General features: G+C 32.9%; 1 protein-coding gene across 1 annotated transcript; it reads left to right on the forward strand.

Annotated features, from left to right (window-relative positions):
- The first annotated feature begins 869 nt into the window (after positions 1-869).
- Positions 870-18695, forward strand: LOC123531241 (rho-related GTP-binding protein RhoE-like). The gene is made up of 5 exons (XM_045312046.2): positions 870-1414; positions 7917-8007; positions 12755-12864; positions 15721-15855; positions 16099-18695. Exons 1-5 carry the CDS (start codon positions 1301-1303, stop codon positions 16336-16338), a joined length of 690 nt encoding a protein of 229 aa, XP_045167981.2. The 5' UTR covers positions 870-1300; the 3' UTR covers positions 16339-18695.
- Positions 18696-19991: the final 1296 nt, after the last annotated feature.

The raw sequence follows: 19991 nt of genomic DNA on the forward strand, positions 1-19991 counted from the left end.
ATTTTCAACACTTTTTTTTTTCGAAAATGATCAAAAATGTATTAAATGATTCAAATGCGCTGTTTTAAACCACAAACTTGATGTCTGGTATCTAATATAAGTGGGTTTGTTTCTGGAAAAAAAACTCCAAAAAAGGTTTGCATAGGGTTATCCTCTGACACCAGGAAGACTAATGTTAGCAAATAAAATACGCAGCGACATACTATGGTGTGATTTAGAGGACATTAAAAAAAAAACAGACCAGAAGCAGATATTCTTTTGGTTTTTATTCATCATTTCCCCTTCTTGATATATTAAACAAAACAAAAAAAGCAAAGTGGTTGGAATCAAAGTTTCTAAATATATATTCAGTACGAATCAAAATGTCTAAATATATATTCAGTACTGTTTTATATTTCTTGCATCTGACACAAAATCTATACAACCGCTTGCTTGTTATATTTGTATAAAAGTTTTCCTAGAAATAGAATGTGCTTTTCCTGACTATACAGTTCTCAGTGTTACTAAAAAGAGAATTCGGTAAAAGGAGTGGGTGATTAACTCGCGTTGAAACATGAAAGTTTAAAAACCTTCGTGAACCCAAGATTATTTGCTCTAAATGTTAACAAATACTTGACTCGGTCGTGCAGTTGCTTGGAGATTCGGCGTAAACTTTATAGTAAATCACAAAATTTTAATCCCCATTCATAAGTTTTCTTGCTGGTACCCAGCCGTCACCAGCCGTCTACCTCGTGAATGGAAATGAATGAAAGAGGGAGAACCATTCGCCGCACGCGCAAGCAACTGTGCATTCCGATTGGTTTACGGTTATACCACGTGGTGTTTCATTGATTGCCCTGCGACAATCCTGTTTTCACAGGTATAAGGTTCTCACGGTAGTTAAAATAGATCGTTTTAATGTTCTCAACCCAGGTATTTCATTTAGACGGCGGTTCGGTGTTAAAGGATTGACATTAAGTATTTTTGCGGTTTTTATGTGCAGAACTTCTGTAACTATAGATATCAAGGATTGTAGATTATAATACTAATTAACTTACTCGATTACAATACTGTGAACATTAAGGTAAATCTATTCAGTAGTTGGTTTACCTTTGAATGGAAAGGATAGGGAAATTTCATAGAGGACTTAAATAAATCTTACGCCACAGACACGTTGTGAAATCTTAACTTGATTAAACCAGTGTTGGAGATAGACATGAACTGACGTAAAGAAAACTAAGTTTTCACATAGGACTTACTACTGAATATATATTAAAGTAAAATAGACTTTGAAAAAAAAAAAGTGAATTTAAAGAAAAAAATGGGTCAAACTGCCGGTGAATCGGAGATTAAAGCGAAGCTTGTGGTAGTTGGAGATTGTGGATGTGGGAAAACCACATTGATAAAAAGATACACCAACAATACATATACAGATGTAAGTTTTATCGTATATTCTTACTTTCTTATGAACATTTTAATTATAATGATGTCGTATTAATGATATTTCTGATTACAGCTCAGCTTTTAGTTCTATATAGGTGAAATAGTTCTATATAGGTGAAAGTGAGAGAATTTTTGAATTAAATATGTTACATGTTGTATATAACATTTTTAATAAAATTAGTAAAGATGAGTAATTTCAGTGATGAAAAGGTATTTTCATCATTAACATTAAAGGCAGTCGCGATGTGCAACATCGAAACTGCTTTTAAAGGTGGTCAATCACATTTAAACAACATTTAATGACATTTTTTACTTTTTGTATATTCTGGTAGAGAATTATTTAAGGAACAAAAAGACCGATTACATAGAGTTAGATTCCTATTTGAAATGTATATTTTATTATTTTTATAAAATTTTGTAATTACTCCCCTTTAATATGAAAGTATATAAAAAGCTGGGTATTTCTTTTTATTTCGATACAATGTCTAGTTTTACATTTGCATTTGATAGACATATCAACTATTGAACAATCTGAACCAAAATGCAAGTTTTAAAGCTGTGTGTAGCTTCTGAAATAATTTATTTCCAATCTATCTTGGTTGCGCAACTAAGATAGGCAAAGGGAGGTAATAATAATTTTTCAAACTTGCGTTTCTAATGAATTCCATCTAAATACATAATTTTTAATGCAAATATTTTACAAATATATTACAATATGTCTAATATTTATACATATCCTTAGGCAAAGTATGTTTATCAAATTTATACTTATGATAAAATAACTCTATCTTGGCTGGGCAACCAGGATAGGAAAATGAAATTTTAAAAATACCTCCAGTGAAAATCTAATTTGTATTAAGTGTTAAGTGAACATAAATGAGTGTAAATGATCAGATGCTAAAGTTTCGAACAAATCCGTTACATGGCCAAAATCTGGTTATCCACCTTTAACGTTAACGGTACTAAAAGGTGCAAGAGTTTGTTTGAAACCAGGAAATCTATGATTGACCTTCAACAAAGCCAGAGAAATCAGATCTACATGACGGGGGAAATTGGATTGTGGGAGGCCAAATACATGTACATGAACTGTTTACTTTGCATCCGTTATCGCCTAATGGCTTATCAGCAGGAAGGTGTCAGTCTAGCCGGTGAAGATAACGATCATATCCCAAATTTACATACTCATGTCTGTTAATGTATACCCACAAATCACGCATGTACATGTCTGCCCTTACAGATAACAATCGGTAGGACTGTTATAATCATCAAGTAATTAGCATAAATTTCTTCAATTAACATAGACAGTGTCAAGACTTCCTGTCCATAATAATATGAGAATAGCTTACAGGCATATAAAATTCAAATGAAATCATTTTGTTCGCATTTTTCCATTCACAAAAAAAAGTTTTATAATTTCTGTCCAACAGCCCAAAGGGAAGAATGAAAAATGAACAAATTAACGTTGATCGTTTCCATTTAAATGATATATGGAGCTTGATGAAATTTTAGCTGAATCTAGGAAATGGACCGTAGTGCAAATTCACATGTGCAATATTTTAAATCAAATTGGCAAATATAAATGTCATTTGAAAACTAATACTACTCTAAAACAAGCAATAAAATAACAATAAAGTAGCAAACGATAACAACAAGTTCTTTCATATCATGATAATTTATGGTTAAGAAAACTTCCTGCATGGGTCCAAAGAGCTATAAAAATAATGTATTTTATACTTCTTTGATGGGTCGGATTCTAAATCTTTTTGTCATTCATAAACTTAGTGCGCGATCAAAAATAGAACTCTAACTGAAACCAGTCAAACAAAATTGATTTAATCGACGTTTTATAAATGTCTTTTTATAAATATATTATATCTTAAATAACTTTAATAACTATATCATTGAAACTAATTTCAAGTCCTAATGGCATCGTGATGCAATATTTTTTTTTAATAAAACGGGAGAATCTTTAATTTCGTTTAAAAGAGCTTTGCAAATTTGGATCCACCCTTAGAGTGAAAGAGATTAATTATCATATAAATTGACACTAAGGATATTTTATACCACATTTCGCCCACAAAAATTTGTGCACTATTATCATATTTCAACAATTTTTATAAATGTGAATATGATAATGGCGCGGATATCTTTTTGACAGGAGAAATTGAATTTGATCTGAGAGGGAAAAAAAATCTTGATACGTGTAGTTTATTTCAGTTCAGACAGTTTAAAATTTTCATGTACAATGTTTATTTAGCCCTTCCTTTAAAAGTAAATGTATGTTTTATCGCTATTTTATCGTCTGCTAGATCTGATTATTTTATCGTCTGATGTTCTGATATATTGACACGTAAAATCCAAATTTTTATCTTTGCATAACTTTTAATTCATAAATGCACCGGCACATTCATTTGAAATTTTCTTAACCTTGGAGAAAATAGCTCTTTAAGATGCATAAAACGTTTTCATTATAGTTTAATGTCTTCATGCAAAAACTTCAAGGCATATATTCGACTACTTTAAACTATTCAGTATCACTCTAAGTAATTTTCATTGCTAAAACACTCGTTGAGGAATTTCGCCTACTTGACTTTATTACTGTGAGAAAGTGAAATAGATGGCGCATCCCGGTGTTTGATGTAATTTTGTAACTGCGCACGATCAGAAGAATTCTAACCAGATTCTTTTTGCCACTGAACTAAAACAAAACTATGTAATTAATTAACTTTGATTTACGGGATAGAATGAAACAGAAAATGCAAAGGCAGGAATTTATTAGATATGTAGAACTGGCGCCGTGGTTATTTAAGTAATATAGCAATAATATTTACGTCGTACACTTTTCAAGACATAAAATTGTCTATTTTTTATATACAAATGATCTAATTACTAGCGTGAATTGGATCTGTCTGCCGCGCAAAGTACTTAATGTCCGTCGTAAAATTAACCAATATGAAGTAATATTTCTCATTTGGTATTATAATAGTAATTACGATTGTCTAATATAGGTAAACTCCAGACAATTCATGTACTATAAATACAAGAAATGAAGTCATCAATTTGTAATAATGATACAAAAGGAAACAAAGAAAGATACTAAAAACACGGAGAGAGATAAAAAGTATAGAGAGAAAATTATAGAAACGGAAATTTGTTGTTGGAAAAAAATCTGCAACAGAACGAAATAGACAAGCGGATGTGTTTTGACATTTAAGTTCGGCATGTCGATACATATGCATGTTGTGTATTTGATTGTCAGTGCATAATATTATATACAAGGGCATCCATTATTACAGTTGTCATAATATTGTCATAAATATCCTTGATTATATGTCAAACATTTGTTAAACGGGACGGCTGATGACTATAGGGGACAGTTTGATCACAGGATAAATTTAAGGGTGCCATAAATTTCACCTTTATTTATTGGTTTAAGTAATCGATTATTGATCATGTGGTGTTTCCTAGACTACCGATACACATTTTGTTTTACACTACTTCCATATCTTTTGTGACTGATATAAGCAAAGTCCGGAAGCGTTCCCAAGGACAGTTTTTATATTGTAAAATATAAAAATTGGACATTCATTTCTTCAGAACATTTACTTTAAACCGTCCCTAAAATGTGATATATTGAAGTATATCAAAGCTTCGATCCAACCTTGTAGTACCGGAATATATAATCAAATAAAATTATACGTTACATTAAGCTAAAAATCAAACATCGTTCCTAAAATAACTCGTAACCAAAGTGTTTAAACAGCGGGAACTCATTGATGTGGGCGAAACATAGATCGGTTTATATAATCTTTTATATAGACCAAAGAATTTTATCGTTTAAATAGAAATTTGCATTCACATTAATAGATGGTTTGCATGTGTCAAATTTAATTGAGAATGTCGTGGTTCATGAAACGCCCATATTTTCTTTAAGGATTTGGTTAAATCACGTGGCTTTACTGCCCTTCGATTTGACATTAAAAATTTCAAGACCTGATATAATTTTTAGGGCATGGCCATTGTCTAGACATAGTGAATGTAAGCAGTTTGAGTAAGTTTGTCTGTCTGTCCTGGTATATGGACATGCAATGTTCTAATGTCATTTGATTAAAGTGATAAAATGAAGAACGAAAGATAAACTACGATTTAACTTGAGAGTATATAACACGGCTTTTCTGCACCGTCATTCTGATCTGTTTAAAGAAACCGAATATTACTGGTTCTTTGAAGTGTAAGGAAATTGTTAAAGTCAGGATTCCTTACACTTAAAATAGTGGAAAAACTATCGAAATACCAATCATGACTGGTAGCGTTGTCATAATTAACGTTTACAATTACATAAAAAAACGAGTGATGACACGTAAGGAATGTGTTACTTGAAACTTAGTTTGAAATCAAGTGCCTAATATTTATGTGTATATTCTCATCTTTTATTTATAACATATTTTTGCAAATGTTATCTCGAGGCTATGAAATGAACTCCGCTTCAAAACGCCTCACCTTGAAATATTACACAATTTAAACATATAAAGGAAGGTGTCATCCCACTTTATTTGATATGTTGACATTTTGTCAACAAATTAACCTAATGTTTTAGGAGATAATATTATCCTTGAGCAAGGGCAGAAGTATACATGATACGTGTCCATTTTGATGTCCGTCACCTTCTCTTTGTGGACAAAGGGATCGCTGTTAGGAGGTTAAATGTCAAAAAATGTAATCTGGTTGTGTATTGCATCAAGTCTAAATAAGACATCGCGCAACTTTGATGAAACTTATAGACCGTTTTATGACTGTCGTAAATCAAGAAAAACTGTACAAGGCGTTAACCAACTGGCAAACCAGATGTTATCATAAAACACACATTAGAAAAATCTTTTCAGAAAATACAACCTGATTAAACATTCGATCATTCATCAGTACGCTTCAACAGTTTTTCTCAAAAAAACTTTATCAAACCTAACCGCATCATAAAACGCGCACGACCTCAAATGAACCTAAAGTCATCCTCCATCGGTATAAACCCATTCAGTAAAGTGCGATCCACATGAACAAGCCGCGGGTATGTGAAGTGCTTACCCATATTTTGCCATGGTTAAGGAAACACTAAAGTATGCAAAGTAATTTACAGTGTTTGCCTAGGTAATGGGATGGGGCGTTTACAAGTGAAGATGGAAAACCTCAAAGGGTCGTTGGTTAAGCAAATGTTTTAAGAGCATTTTAAAAGTAGATACTACTATTTTCACACGGTCTACATGTTTGTTCAACTTTATTTCTTTAATATGAAAGCCAGTCCATTTCCTTCTTTTGTGGACTAATTTGCATGAATCCACTTTAGTTTCCAGTTTTGTTTTTTTTTATACACATAAAATTTTTATGCTTGTAATTTTTGTTGAATTCGAAACCCACGTATGTCTTCAGGGAGGACGAAAACAATAACTGTTATTTTACTTTTCGTAATTTATTTTTATTTATAGGCCCAGTCGCATTAAATATTCAGGTTCAAAATTATGTTAACATAAAATTCACTGAATCACGGTTGCCAGATGTTTGTAAAATGACATATAAAAATGTTCTTTATGATGAACTAGCTATTGTATTATAAATAACCTTTTATTTCATGACAGGATGTAATTTTATTCAGAATTAAAACATAACCTTTTTCTTAAGTTTGTTTGTGTATTTTGCTGGGCTTGTTCAGTAAGAGACAAAATAAACTGCACGTAATGATGAAGTTAATTAAGGACCCGAATGAAGAAACGAGATGCCATCGCCTTAATTAATAGTTTCCTAAATTGTTCATATTAATGTTAAAATCGCCGCTTCAGAGAATATTGTTCAAACAAAAGTGTAAAATATTGTCGAAATTTCGCATTTAATGCTGTGGAATTATGGTCGTGTTTTATCAAAGATATTACATTAATGTTCTGATATATTTTACAAAAAGGGGATGTAAAACGCATGAATATCATGATCGCGGGGTGACGTCAAACTAAAATTTGAATATATATCCCGTCAAGTTTGATTTAGGAAATGCATACAGTATGAAGCTAGAAACTGGAACCAGAACAGCGATATCAGCACGGCAAAAAACACATCGAGAGAAAATGTTGCACATACAGCAAGTTTCTATAAGAAAAACGTTTCTTTGCTATCGTTATAAATTGCAAGAAGAACAATTTGTGGCTTCGATTGGCAGGGATTTGGCAAAAAGTTGTAGACATTTTATCTTGCGAGATTATACGAGATGCTAAAGCTGATTTTGTTCCTTTTTCTAATACTCCTGGTGGCCCAGTTGGCACCAAACCTGCGCTAGAAGCATCAAGTAAAGCTATGGGAACTGAAAACCGCAGATTTGCATCTACTGATATGAAAACATGTTTTTTAATGATTATAAATAATTTTAGTGTTTAAGACATGGCAGAAAACTTTTGTTATCAGTATGATCTTCGTTTCCTGGTATGTCCTAATTAAGGAATGTTTTATATTTTCAGACATATACAGCAACGGGTTTTGATACCTATCACAGTACATACCAAGTTTCATCAACATATAAAATACAGATGTCAATATGGGACACTTCAGGTAAATACAGCTTTTTACTCCTTGTTGTTGATTTTTATAAATTACTTTAATTAACTAAGTCATCGTACAACTCGAGTCTGTTTAATAGAGCTCTCTCTTTAATTCAGTTTTCAAAACTGTTTCGCCATTTTCCTATTTTATTTCCTCAAAACGTATTATAGACTAGCTTATCAAAATTCCGTTTAGTTTAATTTGCGATTCAACAAATTATGTTTTACAAATTGTATCGCTCCGATTACACGTATATTCGGGTAAATTGGTCTCATTATACCGGTTGTTTCTTAAAAGTTTAAGACACTAAATGTAAATCCCTGTGAAAATATGCTTTAATCAACATATCTAGACTTCTTTAAGACGCTATCAAATACCGCAATTAAGTTATAGAATCTTTCAATCCTGATATGAATGGCATGGCTGTATTATCATGAAGACACAGGAATGTAAAGATCAACAAATAATTCCGACCTTTCAGGGGATAAAACGAAGATATATCAAATCAAAAAACGTATTTAAGTATTTGTTTTGGGCGAAGATTGGCCTGTAAAAGTGTGGAATGCATCGGCCCCACGTAGAGTTCATACCAGGTCCGCACACTTCATTTTTAAATTGCCTATTATGATAGTTCAGTTTAAAAGTGTTTCAGGCGCGGAAGTTAAGTCCTTTATATGAAAGTTTCTGTCGCTCTAGCAACCTCTTGCTTCTTGCTGGCATAATAAAGGGAAGTTTGATTAAAAACTTGAATTTTTGAAGTATTGACTAATTTTTGCTGAGACAAAAAAAAAATCATCGCATTAGCACGAACCTATTGTAGCTAAGGTAACGAAATAGATAAAACAGTTTTGGGCTGAGGCGACTGCATGTAGAACTTGATACAGATACGAACAAATAGCTCGTATCAAGGCATATGCTATTTTTCTTATTAAATTATTTTATCTTTGGTCAGGAGCTCGTATGAACATTAAGTTCCTGCACGGGGATATCTCGTGCTCTGGGATATAGATATCATTATGAGCAGATGAAAGTAAGAAACGCTGCAGTGTTTTCACTGAACCGAATACACCTGTCTAAATATATAGCAATCTGAAAAACCTATTGACTCTTATCAATAATTCATCACATATTTTGCAAGACTTAATGCCAAATGCTACCCCATAATCACTATATATCTTAATTTGCTACCAGAATTAGGCACCCGTCTGCTACAAATAAGCTTGATTTTATAAGTAAATGATTCATTTGGCACTAACTGATGGGATAGTCGGCTTGTTGGTCACGTGACAGGTGCTCGGAACTATACCTCATTACCAGTGACCAGTGCATTCAGTGCGTTTTCTAAGGTTCATTACCTGCGGCCTGAAGGCCGCAGGTATATTGGAATGCAACAAGTAGTAAAGCACATGGAGACTGGGTGATTTCACGTGATATTTTACCGATATGCGATTGGCTTATCGGATTTATGGAACGCCGTTATTGCAATAAAGCTGGCACTCTGTATGATATATATAGAGAAAGTCTTGTGACCTGAATTCCTCATTCATTATTTCATATAATTTATTCAAACTTTCAGCAGTGATTTAATATTGATACCTAGTTGTACATAAGGATTTTTAGATTCCTCTTTGTTTAATTTCTTGATTATGGTCTTGAGTTGTTTTGTTTTGCTCTATATGTCAATTATGCCAGGTGAAGGCATGAATCACATTTGTGATAGCTTAGTAAAGTATTTCAATAGTCAAGGAATGTGGCCAGTTGAGCTAAAAGTTATGTCATACATGAAAGGGACATATAGTTACTTTTGCTCAAAACAATAACTTTCAGAATTAAGAAATATATATTTCATAGGTCTACTTGTACAGCATGTAGAATGGAGTTATTTTTCCTATGTAAAGCGTAATGGTATGGTAAAAAAAAAAAAAACAAGCACTCATAAGTTTCTTTTTAGCCTGGTATAACTTCTGGCCGCAGGAAATCTTTCGACATGTTTCATTTATACATGCAGCATGTATTGAAGGTAGTCTGGCTTTTCGTTGAAGTCTTTTAGACAAACCAAAAAAGTTTCAGCTTTCAAAAAAAAAAATAATAATAATAATAAAGAGCATATCGTATATATAATATACGAGCATATCTCCAGGCATGAAAGTATGATTGTTATTAACCGTTTTGTCCTTCGATCGAATCTGCATTCAGTGCCAATCCAGAACCCATATCATTAACACTTTAGGGATTGTTTTAATGCCATAGACGATTAACTTACGGGTATTTAAGATATTTTGTCGGGCTAGCAAATCTTTTATACTTTTTTAGGAGTGTTATGCGGGTGCTATATAGCTCCTTTAAACACGGTGCCAACAATTTGACATTTTGATGACCCAGTGATTATAAATCACTAGACAGTCTGAAATGCCTTGTGGCAGATTGGAATGTTGCGGGTGTTACATATATGACCTATCTTGCAAAAAGAATAATGAATTGAATAATGGAACGTTGCAAAAACGCGTCCAAGAACGAATCATTCCAAGTATCAATTCTTTAATAGGAATGTTATGAATTTGTGACATTCTGCTAGACAGTACCAACTGCGGTGAATAATAAAATGTTTTTCTTAAACAATATCTTTTTGTCATAAGTCATTGAAGGCTCAAATGTTATAATTTTGGAATGTCAGGGGCGGACGACGATCTGGCATACCTCACTGTGTGCAGGGACGTAATACTTTTCGTCACATGACTGTTTTTATATGTCTGCAACAAACATATAATTCAAGGAAATAAGGAAATAAATTTCTAATGAATGCGATGAACTGGAAACCACACTTGTATCTCTAACTTACTTAACATGAATAATGGCCATTTTCGTACCCTTTGATGTGATTATTTCTAAATTTGCACAAAGTCCTGGAAATGAAGTAATGAAAAGACTTAAAAAGAAAGTTCGAGAATTCATTCATAACTTTTTGGGTGTGCGGATAATACAGATTTTGCATATTTCTGTGGTTTTAAATCCGTTTGATTGTTTAAACCGACTACAATAGGATTGGCGATAATCCGTTTTCAAAAGATTAAATTTCCCTTTTATTTTCATAATCTTACCGGTACTTTCATTTGATCTTTACAAATTAAGACTGTACTTCTATTATTCCATTCGCGCGACAGAATTTCCATTCAAAATTATTTAACTGTAGATCAACCTAATTTGCATATATGCAAATAAGGAAAAAGTGCCAAATATTATAACGGATTTTTGAAAGAAAGGAATTTTATCACGCTGGATGGCATTGTTAAGTACCGTGATTGTAATCTTATTATAACTTAACAGATTTTGAGCTTTTAAAATTTGGCCACACTTATAGGTTTAGTCTAATAAGCTGATCGTGTAATCTTGGACCATCCTTCAAATTAATATTTATTGGGCATGCAAGGAGAGAGATTTAAAATTAAAGCTGTAAATTCATCGGCCGGTCTAATATTAGAAACACTTAAGATTGAATCTTTCTTTTTTTCTTTTCTTTTTTGATGATTTATGTAACATTAAACTCTAAATTCTGGGTACAAATCGATTAAATATCTCATGACTCATCGAATTCAGAGTGCATCCCTTTTAGCTCTCCTATATCTATAGGAGGTTGGTACCTGTTTCTGACAGTGCAAGCATGTCAAAGTCTCCCGGATTTAATGTATATTCTAAAGTATGAAAATGGTTATAATAATTTCAACATCGTAAGGATGTTTTCTCCTCGCTTGATGAAGCATTTTATGTTTCTTTAACATGCCTCGTTGTGAAGTATTTTATAACTATATTTACATTATACAACTTCAAAGAGATCAAAGAGAAAGTTTCAGACATCTAATTAACACATCCAGGATGTGCACCAATGTTTAAATATCGCATGCAGACATGCGGACAAAAGTAAAAGATTAGATGCAACATTACTGCGTGTTCACGCATGGTGTTGTCACGAGTGGAACTCATGGCTGCGTTACATTTTCAAGCTTTGGAGCTTGTCAGTATATCGGCCTAATTTCAAGACAAAACTATGTATTTTATTCAGCTCAAACGAATCATTTTGCCTCTTTATCAGAAGGTAGAATGGTTATCAGATTTTTTTTATTTATATCGCAGTAAAAGAGCATTATTATCAATCTCCGTTTTAAAACAGTCAGCGCATCACGCCCTGTTTTAAGATGGTCTTGCCAAAAAAATAGCATGCTGCATCAGCATATACAATTCTTCCGTTTCACTTGGAGGTGTTTTTAAAGCTTTATTAGAAAACCATTCATCTCTTCATAGACATTGCGCTTGCCAACTGTAACACATGTTTCACCATCTGACTAGACAGAATTTGGCATACTTTTTGAATATTTCTATTCAATTCATCTATAAGTTTTGCATTCCTGATGCTGTGGATAATTATAAATGAGCGGAAATGGATTGTTTTATATTTCTAGATATACTGAAACATCTGCGTTTTCAGAGTGTGTTTTTTTTTATGTTTCGGCCTTGGTTAGGTCACTAAGGACACGTGCTTGGTCAAGTAGGTTAAGTTTTAAATATAAAAAGCAATGTTACAAAGTATTATATTATCTCCTCTTTCTGAGTGTAAGAAACCATGCCATTCCTATTCCGTAGTGAAGCGCGTGCTAACATGCAAATTTACAAAACACAGTGACACAAAGTACGCTACACAAAATATGCTGCATATCTTGACACTAGCAATATGATGATTTATCTCTGTATTTCTATTTCTCAGGTGACTCCGGCTATAGCAGAGTGAGACCTTTATCGTACACAGATGCTGACCTGGTCTTAGTGTGCTTCTCTATAGGAAACCCCGAGTCTCTTCACAACATTGCAACAAAGGTGAGAGATGAAACTGGCCTTTCTTAGTACTTTAATCATCTGTGATTTCGAACACAGCTAGTGTTTTGCTAATTTTACATCTATACGATGGTGCTTAGTGCTGCATGTGAACTTTGCAAGTAATGCATTTAGTCGGACTATTGAAACAATTCTAGATTATGTCGTTGACATTGAAATCTTTGAAAATTTGACATAGATCACGTTTTATTAGTATATTTATCTTAAATATTATTGTAGGAGCTCTTGCGTTATCATACCTAGTCTTATTCTGCCATGTCAATCGTTGTGTTCATCTACATATAGATAGGCTACCGGTATGTCCTTTAAACAATAAACACGGGTTCGATAAATTACTTTGATGTATAGGGTTACTACACTGACTGATATCTGACCGGCTTAAAGCCCCAACATCCGATCAGACTATCGGATGTAAATGAGCTATAAAGTAGGCAGTGCTTATCAGCTGAATCAGTGGAGGTTATCTATTTATAACTAAGATGTAAAGCATGTTTTACCTTGAATTGTAGAGCCCAGTTTGAAATAGGGGTTTATATTGATCTTTAGGTTGTTTATGAAACAGCAAAAATTAACAATATTATTATATTTAATGTTATCATTTTAACAGATTTTATCATCATTATTTCTTAAATCTTATGCACCATTCAAGCTCCCTGTAAACAAATTTGACCAGTTTATGAACCATAATATTGTTTTAATCTTTGACTTAGCAGCACCAATTAGTAATAAATAGCAAGTAAACATCTGGTATTACAGTACAGTATGGATAGATCTAGATAAGATCTGAGGCAGAAGCTGCAGTGTAACAGTAATTTTACAGTTTGTTTCTCAGTGTATATGTGTTCATAAATGGTAATCAGATGTTCCACAAAAGAAATGCAAAATATTGATAGTTTATAATATTTTTACTGGAAGTGATGCTAAATTATATACCATGTTATTGTTATTTTCTGATATAATGAATGTAGCCTTCCACTACTAGTTATTGTTATTATCAAATAATGTAAAGAGGAAACAAGTTTATTTGGCCTAAATGGATAGCCCTTCCTTATCCTTGACCAAGTGAACCAGTTTTCTAAGGTTGAGTTTATTTCTTCAGAAGGGGCAATCAAACTAAAGAATAAAATGAACACACTAAAATTGCAGATTCATGTTTAGATTTCTGACAGAGAAACTTAATAAAACTTTAGTAGAATAATGTATAATGCACAAATTGCACTTCAGACCCTGTTTAATGTACAAAAAATCTGTCTACGACAGGTAACATCCCCCTATCTTGAAATCCTTGAAGTATGTCCAGAAAAAAGTGGCGGGTTGGCATTCTTTAGGCTTTCATTGTGAGAATAAAATGGAAAACCAGAAAAAAATGTATATCAGTTTTGGTAACTGAGGAACAAAAATTAACAACTGAAGCACTATTTAATCATAATAACTGGGAATTTATTGAAAGACACCAATGAAGAGAGTTAGGTGAAAACAGTGGTGAATTAGCTCAATGTCATCAAAAAAAAAAAAAGATAGAGCAGACAACAGTGCACAAGGAATGTCCGGACCAGTTCTTAGGAAAATTATATGATGAATCGGATGATGATACAGATGATGAAGGAATGTGTAAGGAGTGTTTTTATTTGCCCTGTGTGACAACAAATGAACAAGCATAGCTGGGGAAGGGAAAAGCACCTCATGAAAAAAAATAGGGATTGCAAGAAAAATCCGCTCTAAATTTTTTTTGTCAAATCAGGATCGTCGTAATGCTTGGCGCAGTAAAAATAATTATTAAGCAAGGCAAAGGTTATGAAAAAAGACAATCTAAGTGTTGACATTGAAAGGGTACAACGTGAAATAATGCCAGACTGTGTTCTTGAACTTGTACGCTCACGATATCCAAACCCTGTAGGAGTACCATATACTGGACATTCCTGCACTAATACATGTATATGTAATAGTGTAAATAACTATATCTTTATTTTCATATTATTCACAACTGTACACATATATACTGCAAAATGAAAAGGATTATGTTCTTACTATAATATATCCAATAAAGAATAAATGCCTTGCAAAAATAATGTTACATCATAATATAGTAATACATATACTGGAATAATGTGAAGTGTATAAATGGAATTTTATGTCTTTTGACTAATCAAATGGATTTACAAAATTTGCTGTCTCTAAAAACTGGTAAGTTTTGCATGATTTGTGCTTGTGTTTACATTTTGCTCTATACCATGTGCTACTGTTTACAAACACAGATCACATGATCCTTAATTATTCTGACTCCTCCCACAAAATTCAAATTTCAAACTGTCAGTGCAATATTTTTTTACTCAAAGGCACCTTTTTTCCAATAAAATGTCATTTTATAACTCACAAAGGAATAAGAAAAGGCTAAAGTATATGTGCAAATTTTTTTAAATTTTTTTTATTCTTGATTAAAGTTAAAATTCATAAAAAACCATCATTGAACTGAAAAATGTTCAAAATGTAAGGGAAACAACCCATCCGCCATTGCCTCCCTTTTATATTCCTGTTGGGGGTTTAATGCTCCTCAAAATCGCTGATGTATGTAATTTCTCCACCCCTTTCCGACCTTCAGCAGTCCTCTGCAATTGTCTCTGCCAAATAAACAAGTAATTGTTTGTAAACATTGTCTTTTTAACAAGGTCAGTAACCTTTGGAAACCCTCTGGAACCAGACTGTTTTTCTGTTTTCGTATCTAAAGTATCTAAATGGTATACGTCCAATGCAATATGTAATAAGAGAAGTGTCTTTGTTGTTAAAGTTATCTAGTTTAGCTAGAATTAGCTGACAATCCGATTTCCTTGCCTTTTTCAGTGGCTACCAGAAATACGAGAACATTGTCCAACACAACCAGTCATTGTTGTGGGATGTGGGACGGACATGCGCACTGACGAGGCGGTGCTAGCAAAACTTGCCAGAGAGAAGCAAACTCCAGTTACATACGAACAGGTAAAAACCACTCCTTTCACTTTGAAATATATTTTCCAAAATTAAAAAGAACTCTTTAAAATCTGGTACAACTGTGCTGTCTTCATTTGTTTCCATAAAGTTGCCTTCGAAATGCTTAAATTTTTTTAATATTCTTGTAACTGCGGAGACGAATATCCATTTCCCAGTTGTAACTTTTGTAGAATACTATAATTTTTGTACACTTGAAACTTATTCTAATTCTTCTTTGTCATAATTTTTCAGGGTCTGAAAGTTGCAAAGGACATCGAAGCATTAGTTTATTCAGAGACATCTGCAAAAACTTCTGAAAAAAGTGTGAAAGACGTTATAGAGGTCGCTGCATTGTCATCAGTGGGAACAAAACATAACGAATCACAGTTTAAAAGACAAAAATCTTTTATCAAAAGAAAGAGGTTCAGCGGAATGGGCGAGGCGAAGAGCACTCTTAGAAAAGAAGCGACGAAAAGTTGTGCAATCATGTGAACTGTTTCCACAGACTTATAATATTTCTAATTATTTAGGCATCTGTTGATGCAAATAAAGCGATTAAAATTGAGCAGGATCGCGTTGTATTGGAACTAGGCGTTTCGTGGATAGGAGATAGCGGACAGTGGTGCAGACAAAGTACTGAGACAGTATTCGAGACTGGTGGTGTTAAAATGTTTGTATAAACGAGTTATTTAATGGTATAAATGTGTGCATGTATGTGTGAAATTGAAACAGACATACCTGGGTATTAAAACTACACCAGGCATGAAATTGCATAGAAGTCGTAATAGGATTAATTTAGAAACTGTGTAATAAGACAGGAAAACGGGTTAAATAGCCGCCTGTTACGTACAGGTAATAGTTTAATGACCGTACCAATATGAACTAATTATATTTAACGACGTGGACATGATAACCAGTAGTTTGTGTTATCGACCGGTCTATAGTTCAACACTAAATTTTGTTGGACTAAAGTCAAAACATGAAGAAAAAAATAATTTCTGATGTCACATGATAAACACTTACTGAATGACTTGCTGGACGTCGGATAATAGGTTTGACTAATGACCTGTCTCCAGCAAACCATTCAGCAAGTTTATACAATGTACTAGAACCAGTCTTTGATTAACAACTATATTTTCTTTTCGCAGTCAACCAGTTTACTAGAAGCTGATCTTTTCATTTTTCAGAATTTCTGTAGAAGCTACAGTAGCTATTGTGTAAACTAGTTTGTAACAATATTCACCGACTCTTTTAAAGGTTTTTCCTTGACTATATATTATATTGGATTGACAAAGGAACATTGTGTTTCCAGAAGCCAGTAGTTCACACAGTATATTTGTGTTTTAGCGATTTCTGATTCAAATAAGCAATCTTTGATGTTGTGGTAATTTTGACAATTTGATTCGGATTATCCAACATGCATTAGATTATCCATGTTAAACATATCTAACATAAAAAGGCGGAATAGGCTTCATTCAGACATAGATGAACACTATTTCATGATTAGATAAATATTGTGAATTTTTTTTTATATTTCAATCAGTATACCGTCTTTGAGACGCCCACATCTATGATAAGCCCCCCTACTGTGGTAGACTCAAATCAAGAATGAAATGCATGTTGAATGTTTGAATGAAATTTGCCTGCCCGTAATTTACTTTATGCTTCATTGTATAATTTTGCAATTATGTAAATGTTTGCATATTGGTGAAATTCAAACACCACAATGTCATATAGAACAGAACAGGTGACGATTGTGGAAAAGACCCACGCTAAGCAAAATTATCAAAGGCAAGGTTTCATCCGATAAACTTTTTCATGCTATTAGAATTATGTCGCTAATAAGTTATAAAAGGGGATTTTTTTTAGTTGATATTTCAAATTCATATATTAACGATTTTTTTTGTCCATGCAAGACACGGTATCCCCTTTTTTGTTTAATTGTGTAAAAGGATTTCGTTAACTGTAGATATAGCCCTTAGGTAGATACTATATCAAAAGTCTGCGAATCGCATGTATAATTAGTTAGAAAATGGACAACGGTGCTGAGGTGAAGAGCGCTATTCAAGTATTTTTGTGCAATAAATAAACTCTTGCTGTTTTTTTCATGTATTATTTATGCCATGAACTCATTTTGTAAATACATACACACTATTTTAATGCCTTAAAGTATTATATAGTTATTTGATGGGCCATATAATTGCTTTTTTTTAAATTGAGAAATACATTTTCATGTAATCGCCACAAGTCATGATTTGTAATAGGTGTAATTATTTCTAAATCAAATGTTTAAAAATATTTGCTACACATGGGTATTTGTTCATTTCAAATATATTTTAGAATCATTTCCAAATAATCGATACCCACATTTGAATAAATGTAGAATTGTATTTGCAAGATAAAAGTAAAATGTTTTCGATTCTTTTCACAATTGTTTGAACAAACTATATACATTCCTGTATTTTGAAATAATATATATGAACTTTGAATCACCTCGTGCACACTCAACGCACTTTTACGTTTTCAACGTTCCCATGTCATTGTTCATCTTAAATGAATATCACAAAATTATTGCGCTAGTGCCTGAAATTAAACAGACTAGTAATAATTTTAATTTGTATAACTTGCAACACGTTACGTTATATGTGTACTCTTATGATGTACATGTATTTTGTAAGGCTTCTTGAATTAGCTAGACACGTATATATACCAGGTTGTTGATATTTAATGAATTTTGTTTTTGTGTGTTTTATTGCTTAGTTATGTGTTCTTTGAAAATAATAAAAATGTCAATAAAAATATAAAAAATACGAAGAAAACTGTGATAAAAATAAAAGAAGAAACTATAACAGATTGTTATTCATTACTTTTATATGTTCTGGCTTCTATGCATGGCCTTTTCGAGCGCGGGAGGTCGTGGGTTCGCTCCCTGGCAGCGTCGTACCAAAGACGTAAAAATGGTACTTTGCACTCAGAATTAAAGAGGATAGTACTAGGACTGGTCAGCCCGGTGTCAGTATAATGTGACAGGGTGGGGTATCATGTCACGTTTCAATGTGAGACAGCGCTATAGATTTGGGCATTGTGCTCATTGCTACGTTCATATGAGCGAAAATTTGTTGAAAAAAGTACGCTAAACTCGAACACAATTTATGTGCAAATGAAGCTGTCTACTTCTTAGAAGTATCTAATAGCTACTCACTAGATGACTTTTTCCAAGCTCATAAAATGTGCGAAGTTTTAACGAATTTACCATAACGATATGCCAAGAAAACAAAATATTTTATTATGCATATAGCAACGTTCCCTTCCTTAGCGCTGCAATTAATTATAACAAAACCTGCAGACCAGCCCAATTCAATATTCAAGGTGACGTTTTTACTATATCAGTCTGACGAAATTATATATCAAATTCGTTGATATTGAATACATATTCCGATACTGTACTTTGTAGTCGATATCTGAAAGTCAATAAGAAATCTAGTCATGAGCCCGTCCATAAATTCTTACTTTTACAACCAGTCTAAATTTATATATCTCACATACCGGGCCAAAGTTCTTTGGTAATTCACTCTCATTCACGCTACCTTGAAATTTGACGGGTAGAATTTGGACCCGTGTACAAACTTTAAAGTGTATATTCTCTAAAATGCTCGATATCTTAAGTTGTTTCATTATTTGATTTGAGATGACAGTTAAAAATTTTAAGACCTACATATTGAGAATATTTGATATACCATTAGAATCCAATACTGTTTGCCCTCGCTCAGAGAGATTTTGAAAAAAGCTCTACCCTTCTGTTATAATTACCTCAATTCAGAATGAATAGATATTTTTCCATTCCTACACCATACTGCATTGAGGATAGTGCGAGCTGTGTCCGAATACACCAAATTTAGCACTGAAAGATGCGCAGAAAGTTTAACTTTAAAGTTTCCAGATGAATATGCCTCTCAATACTTTTAACTATATTATACATTTATGGCAGATTCGATTTGGAACTTTGGATTATGTCAGTGTCTAAATTTTAATATGCTGTTTGAATTAACTAATCCGTAACTGGGATTTTTTTCGCGATTTGCAGCTTTGTTTTGCAAGTTCTACGTAACTATCAACTGTTCATCATTTTAAAGGTCTCCTAAGGT

This window comes from Mercenaria mercenaria, chromosome 11 (genome assembly GCF_021730395.1).
Source record: "Mercenaria mercenaria strain notata chromosome 11, MADL_Memer_1, whole genome shotgun sequence".
NCBI classification, from domain to species: Eukaryota; Metazoa; Mollusca; class Bivalvia; order Venerida; family Veneridae; genus Mercenaria; species Mercenaria mercenaria.

Bases quoted from the DNA above. Each gene is read 5' to 3' on its own strand.
- LOC123531241 (XM_045312046.2), top strand. From the start codon at position 1,301: ATGGGTCAAACTGCCGGTGAATCGGAGATTAAAGCGAAGCTTGTGGTA. The intron at 1,415-7,916 runs GTAAGTTTTATC...TTATATTTTCAG, and splicing joins CCAACAATACATATACAGAT to ACATATACAGCAACGGGTTT. The intron at 15,856-16,098 runs GTAAAAACCACT...ATAATTTTTCAG, and splicing joins CTCCAGTTACATACGAACAG to GGTCTGAAAGTTGCAAAGGA.